General features: G+C 35.3%; 1 protein-coding gene across 1 annotated transcript in view; it reads right to left on the bottom strand.

Moving 5' to 3' along the window:
• Positions 1-605: 605 nt before the first annotated feature.
• Positions 606-8,105, bottom strand: part of LOC129777238 (serine-threonine kinase receptor-associated protein) — a 75,848-nt gene continuing 68,348 nt past the window's right edge. The window contains exons 2-3 of the mRNA XM_055783399.1: positions 1,075-1,740; positions 606-1,005 (exon numbers count right to left, since the gene is read on the bottom strand). Of these exons, the coding sequence (XP_055639374.1) occupies positions 800-1,005; positions 1,075-1,740 (872 nt within the window). The 3' untranslated portion in view covers positions 606-799. The remainder of the gene's footprint in view (positions 1,006-1,074; positions 1,741-8,105) is intronic.

The raw sequence follows: 8,105 nt of genomic DNA, 5'->3' as shown, positions 1-8,105 counted from the left end.
ACCAAACTTCAATGTCTATATACCATTGAATGGATAATTAAACACTTGTTCAAAGAGCCGAGGTTTCATTCTGTTATTTATAAACGAAAATAAAGCTTATTTTAGGACATTTTCGATGTGATCACCCCTTTATTCGATAACGCGTTTTAAACAGTGAACAAAATTCTTCATGCACAACTCTAACATTACGACTTCGATGCTTTTGGAAATCCGAGTTATTTCATCTCCAGATTTGTTTCACTAAAAATACACGTTCTTGTAAACTGTACATCTTGACACTGAAAACCATCCGATCAGACTGAACGAGTAGCCGTATATTATCGTCCCGAAGTGGGGAATGCAGGGTTATTATCGAGGGAGCGAATACAAAATTTTTATAAGGAGTTCTTCGATTTTTTTACGTGAGCGTTTAATCTTAAAGACCCTATACATTTTAATATTTCTTCTGAAATATTCATCCAATGCGTCCACGTGGACATATTCTATACACCTACCCCCTCACCGTGGATAAGCGTGGACATTTTCGTTCCCGCTACCCCCTCTAAAGATGTCCACGTGCTATGTGGACAGTCCCTAAACAATAAACGAAGGATACTCTGTAGACGTTAAATGCATTAGTTTCACTGCTTTTATTGTTAGGAAAATTGTTTTTTTCTTATTACATTTGTATTGTATGGATGATGAAAAAGTTATTACTCCTGTAGTCTTTTACGAACTAAAGAACACGGAAGAAATAAAAATAACATACGCATTATAACTGTATAGGAAATCCAGTTCGATTTTCAATGTTGGTTTAGACTTAGTTCGCAGTCACTTCACGCGTAGCAGATGAATTAACTGAATTATTTAAATCTGTTGGTTCAGTACACTTCCAAAGTCCATACGTTTTTCCAATTGTTGTTTGCCACAGCCGTAATGTACCATCTTCCGATCCACTTGCGTACAGTTCTCCATCAGGACTGAAGCTAACGGCATGTACAGGCCCGAAATGCCCTTTGAACGATTCTGTTGATAGATGCATTGAAAAGGAAAGTTCGTTATGATGTGTAAGAATAGAATATAATTTGATCTTACCAATTTCATTGCCGGTGATGTAATCAAATTTGTACATTTTGAAATCTTCTCCACCGCAAACAAAAATTTGCTTGTCTGGATGTAAACTTGCGGCACTAACTTTCGTTGGAACAATGATCTCCTTCATCTTTTTTAGAGTTTCGGTTTCGAAAAAGGCAACGTTCGAACCATACGTTACGGTTAGTATGTTCCCATCACGCGACAATTCTAAACTATTGGGATGTGCACTAAATTCCACACGCATGGTCTCCTGACCTGAAGTACGATCCCACAAGCGCATCGTTTTGTCATCGCCACAGCTGATCACATATTTGTCGTTGCGAGCGAAGATGGCCCGTTTAATGTTACCGGCATGGCCAGAATATGATTCTACCGGCGTTCCCGAAGAGTTCAAGTCGAACACTCTGACTAGTTTTTCGTAACTTCCGGTCACCAGAAACTGGCTGTTACTATCGAATGCGACAGTTTTAACTATATGACTGTGCTGCAAACTGTGTACCTCCTCGCCAGTTACTGCATTCCAGATCTTTCCAGTGAAGTCGGCTGCACCTGATGCTGCTAGTGTGGCTTTGTTGTTCAGAGCAACACCCCAAACGGCGCCCTTGTGACCTTCAAATGTACCTACCCAATCTCCTGTATCTCCGAGACGAAGCATTGGCTTGCCATCTGAAATATGGGAGATGTGATATAGACTATAAAAGTAAATATAAATATATAATATATAAAGTCTATTATTGATAGATCATTGCTTTGTAGTCCAGTTTACGCGTGCCCTTTTAAAGATAAGTACAGTTGAAGAAGACCCAGTGATCGACTGACTACTATAACTTTAAAACGTTATGTTGCCACACGTACAGATTCATCTGGAAATGTACAGCTCTTTTCGTTATTTTTGGTACAGATTCTGTACGGTACAGGGTACAGATTTTCGTCAAAAAGTACAGACTGATACAGATTTTTCCGCGTGTGAAATTTCTTACATTTGAACAAAGCTACATTAAGGTACACGATGACTTTTACGCCGTCCTGTCGCTTGCTTTTGCTAATCATAAAAGCATTTACAATACAATGATTGATTGAGTTTCATAAGAACGGAATTCCTTACAAGGATCGTCTGAAAGGATTCGCGTCGGACGGTGCGACCGCGTTGATGAGGGTTTCAAATCCCGTAATGCGCTTGATAAAAATCGATTGTCCAGATCTAGTAGCCGTCAAACGTACATGCCATTCGCTGGCTTTGTGCTAGTTTTGTATGTGAGAAAATCTATGACTATCTTGAGCATTCATTGAGGGAGATATAGGGTTGGGGAAAAAGAAATGTCGTATTTATGATCTAAATTTGGCGCTTTATTTAAAATACTGACTCTGTAATAAAAAAACGTTTTCAGTTTCACGAATGCGGTGGTTTGTTGGTGTGCGTTATATAGTCTGATTTGTTTATATTTACGACGGCAAATGTACAGTGTCGACGTCTGGTGGTGATATTAGTGCTTGGGAGGTAAATTGTTCTCCATCAGATCAGAAGGGCCAAGTGCAGTGTAAACATATAAAAGTTTGAATGAAAATTTTTACTTAATATTGTTTGATTACCTAACACATGTAGTTCTGACACTCACTTAACCATTTGTCGATGCATTTCCTGTTTGTTCCACAAATAATTACTATTATAATATAAAACCATCATTAGACACAGTTTTCGTTCAATATTCTGCGATATCGGAAAAAAAAACTTTTATTTAATCACATAAAATATATATTCGATACGTTAAAGTAAATTTTCATTCATAATTTTGATTTTGAAATTCATTCCACCTGAATATCCATCATTATTTTCACCTCCCAATGAAAGCACACGTAGCTTAATGCCGTCTACTCTACTCTTCAAAATCAGAATCCGAATTGGATTACGATTCCAATAATACAAAAGCAAAAGCAGCAGGTTTTTCATTTTCATAGTCTTTATTTTTAGATTTTTCAAAACAATATTCGGAACTTGACAGTTCAGTATAGTTGTATTGGTGAACCCGAGTGCCAACCCGTGAAACATCTCAGTGCGAAACTAACAGCAGAGAAGAGAAGTGGAACATGAGAGAAAAAAGTGGCAACGATTTGTGGCAAGAAAATGTAAACAGTGAAAAAATTGACAGATGGTTTACGCTCTAAAAATTGAACATAATGTTAAGATGTCTCTAAAACGGTGGGAGACGTCATATATAAGGTGGAAGGTTCGTATAAAATGTTATTAATGTTAGCATCATCATGATAAACACGGCGAATGGAATAGAAATAATTACGAATTGAAAATTGAATAAAATATATATATAGACGCTGAAAGTGCTGTAGACAAATATGTTAATGCATTTTCATCGGTTTATGTATAATGTTGTTAATATTTGCATTATCAAAATATACCCATATGTATTGTAATCATAACTTGCTCTGCTATTCATAACAACATTCATGATCGTATTCCACCAATGATGACAAATGTCTAGGTAATGTATGTACGCTAAAAAAACAAATATGATGAATTTCATTTTTTTCAGTTTCGAACACACCTCGTAAAAGCCATTTTTATTTTTTTTAAATACCCTCTGTTGGTATTGTATCTAGAATTTAAAAGGTAATGAAACGTTAACATCAATTAGTTTCTAGTATTCAACTATTTAGTTGCCGGAGAAATGACCACAAACTATATTTTTTTAGTGTTATATATATTTTATGCCAAACCGATATAGTTGTTCTCAGATTTTCGTGTAAAATGGGAAGTTTTGTTCCTTTTCGCAAAATATTACAACCCATTCCATTTCAAATAACTTTTTGCACAAATTCATATCTTTTGAACTACTAAACTGATTCAGGTGATCGACATATCAAATTGGCCAGTTAGCTAGTCTTTTTTGATAAAATACTGCACTTGCAAAAAAAATAATTTTGTTTTCTTAATTATTGATCGTATTTGATCTTTATAGTTTTCATCGTCTAAGGGCGCCTATTTTTTATATTTTTCTCGAAAGCTGAGAATTTTTTAGATAACATATCCAAAAATGTGTTCTTCGTTTTTAAATTATGATTTTTCAAATTTAACCGATGGTTCAAAAAATCATTTTTCTTTTTTTTTTTTCCAAAAATTACGTTTTTCAAAAATTCATAACTTTTGATCTACAGAACCGATTCAGATAATCGACATAGACATAGCAAAAAGGGGAATTTTATTTGCATATATATATATATATATATATATATATATATATATATATATATATATATATATATATATATATATATATATATATATATATATATATATATATATATATATATATATATATATATATATATATATATATATATATATATATATATATATATATATATATATATATATATATATATAAATATATAAATATAAATATATAAATATCATTTATATAAATATTAATCAATTTAACAGGTTTTCCTTCTCAGGATACCTATAGAAAACATTTTTGGAATTTGTTTCGACGAGTGGTCGATAGTTCGCGTTAAAATAATCACATCACTTACCTCAGTGAATCCTGATTTTTCTTAACCATTCCCACTAACAACTATCCCTTCCATGATAAACGCTAGGGAACCACGCTATAGAGGCGACCCTTCTGGCCTTCGGGCGGCGAATATCATACTAACATTCCTTCCCTTCCCCTGGTGACTGTAAGGACGTGGCCGGCGTCATTATTGACCATCTAAAGCTCGAATCACCGAAAATTGCACAACGAGAATGATTTGCTAGTCCCAAGCGTCATTCTGTGTGTTCTTTGTGCAATTTGGTTGGTTCAGGTCAATCACGGAGAGCAACTACGAATTGTACAGTCTACCCAAGCTCAAGCTCAAGCTCAATGGTGCTATAATTTTCTATATTTTTCCTTGAAAACTGAGGATTTTTTACTTAACACATTAAAAAAAAAAAAAAAGTATATATATATATATATATATATATATAAATATATATATATATATATATATATATATATATATATATATATATATATATATATATATATATATAAATATACTTTTTTTTTTAATGTGTTAAGTAAAAAATCCTCAGTTTTCAAGGAAAAATATAGAAAATTATAGCACCTTTGAGCTTGAGCTTGAGCTTGGGTAGACTGTACAATTCGTAGTTGCTCTCCGTGATTGACCTGAACCAACCAAATTGCACAAAGAACACACAGAATGACGCTTGGGACTAGCAAATCATTCTCGTTGTGAATTTTCGGTGATTCGAGCTTTAGATGGTCAATAATGACGCCGGCTACGTCCTTACAGTCACCAGGGGAAGGGAAGGAATGTTAGTATGATATTCGCCGCCCGAAGGCCAGAAGGGTCGCCTCTATAGCGTGGTTCCCTAGCGTTTATCATGGAAGGGATAGTTGTTAGTGGGAATGGTTAAGAAAAATCAGGATTCACTGAGGTAAGTGATGTGATTATTTTAACGCGAACTATCGACCACTCGTCGAAACAAATTCCAAAAATGTTTTCTATAGGTATCCTGAGAAGGAAAACATGTTAAATTGATTGGACTTACTAAATATTCATGAATACATGTTCTTTTTTCAGTTACCAATTCAATCACGAGAGCGGACAGTTACATGTCGGAAACCTGAGAAGGTAACCGAGAGAACTCCTCCAAACCAATCGGTGATGTATTGTGTTATTCATCGTGCGTACTCATTATCGAATTCCAAACGCGACGGCCGAGAAACTGAAAAGGTAACTAAGAGAACTCCTATAAAATCCGATGATATATGAGGGGCTCAGAATGAAAAGGGGGCGCAAGTGACAATGATAGCGCTACGAAGAGTCTTCCAAGCTGAGGGTATCGAGAGCATGAGAGAAAGTTGAATGCTTAGCGAAATTGGAAAAAAGAACAAGCACTCTACACAGATAGAAATATTGAAATGAAATATTCTATAAACAATCCTAGAAAAAATCGTGAGCTATGATAAAATATGACAAGTATATGAAAATTGTAAAGAGGAACATTCGGGATAATAATTATTAGAAGACTTAGTGTTTACTACATTGTTGCCGCTCGCAAATATTTGGTTATCGCGATTTAAATTTTGTGACTCGACACTCGCATACAAACGCCATATAACTAACACAAGCAAGCTTCCTAGTTGCCAAACCACATATGCACAAAGCCGAGCTCACTGAAAGATGTTGGGCTATAGAAAATTATAGCACCTTTGGTGCCGAAACCATGTAAACAATAAAAAAATGGAAACAATCAATAATTACGAAAACAAAACTCAAATTTCTTGCAAGTTTGATATTTTTCCAAAAAAGACTAGCTAATTAACTTCAATTTGATGTGTCAATCATTAATCGGCTTAGTGGTTCAAAAGTTATGAGTTTTTGATAAAAGTAATTTTTGGGAAAAGTTAAAAAAATGGAATCACCCAAAAAAAAATAATACAGGTTCAATGTTTTACCACAACGAAACCAAGCTACCAATTTTCACGAAAATCTGAAACTCACTATATCGGTTTGGTATGGAATGGCTGAAGTAATACTGCAATAGTTCACAAATTTCAAAGTTCGAGTTTTTCTTGTTGTTTTTCATGTATTTGATGTGATATAATTCATTTTATATTTGTATATATATTTATATATATATATATATTTTTTTTTTATATAAATTCGTTTATTTTTACAGGCTCAGTTACATAAGTTTAAAGGAGCCGAAATCTTAAATATATTTTTAAAACTATATATATGAACAATTTTCTTAAATCTATGGTTAGTAATGTGGGAAACCGATTACTCGTGGTGGACTCGAGATTAAAAGGGTGACATTTTCTCAGGAAAAGGATGGGGTATAAGGAAATTATTACAATGTTGATAATCACACACACTCAATTCTTAAATCTATTCGTACATCAGTTGTGAATTTACATTTCATTCTTCTGTTTATAGCAAGCGGACCAATTACTCACAAAGGAAGAAATGGAGGGTATAAGGATATAAGGATAATCACACACGAACATCGATAGATTTAAGGAAAACATATATTTGGGACATGTAATCAAGGTCTAACCGAGCCAACACATCTCTCACCGGCACATTGGGCTGCCTTCCTCTAGCCCGAAGGGAGTTCTCTAAATTCGATCTGGCAACAAGATACACCTCACACGACCAAACAACGTGTTCGATGTCGTGGTAACCTCGGCCACAAACGCAGATATTGCTGCCGGCCAGATTGAAACGAAAGAGTAGCGCGTCTAACGAACAGTGATTGGACATGAGTCGGGAGAAGGTGCGAATAAAGTCCCGACTCAAGTCCAGACTTTTGAACCATGGTTTGAGGCTAACCTTAGGGATAATCGAGTGAAGCCACCGGCCCAATTCATCTTCGTTCCATTTGCGTTGCCAGTTAGCGATGGTATTTTTACGGACTAAAGAGTAAAATTCATTGAAGGCGATTTGACGCTGATAAATATCGCCTTCAATCGCACCTACCTTTGCTAATGAGTCAGCCCTCTCATTACCCGGAATTGAGCAATGAGAAGGGACCCACACAAAGGTAATGACATAACAGCGTCTGGATAAAGCACTCAAAATTTTTCGTATTCTCTCAAGGAAGTACGGCGAGTGCTTTTCCGGCCTCACTGAACGGATAGCTTCGACAGAGCTAAGACTATCCGTTACAATGTAATAGTGTTCAACAGGTCGTGAGACGACGCTGTCCAGCGCCCAATGAATTGCTGCCAATTCAGCAATATACACTGAGCAAGGATTCTGAAGACTGTGTGAGGTGCTAAAAAATTCGTTGAACACTCCAAATCCTGTGGACTCATTTATAGTGGACCCATCAGTAAAGTACATATTATTACAATTGATACCCCTATATTTTTCATCGAAGATCGTTGGAGCGATCCTCGATCGTTGGTAATCTGAATATCCATGGATATCTTGCTTCATGGACAGATCAAAATGTACAGAGGAATTGATGTAGTCAGGAAAACAAACACGGTTGGGAATAT

Source organism: Toxorhynchites rutilus, chromosome 3 (genome assembly GCF_029784135.1).
Source record: "Toxorhynchites rutilus septentrionalis strain SRP chromosome 3, ASM2978413v1, whole genome shotgun sequence".
NCBI classification, from domain to species: Eukaryota; Metazoa; Arthropoda; class Insecta; order Diptera; family Culicidae; genus Toxorhynchites; species Toxorhynchites rutilus.
Note: the sequence above shows the minus strand (reverse complement) of the source record. Positions and strands in the feature narration are given on the sequence as shown.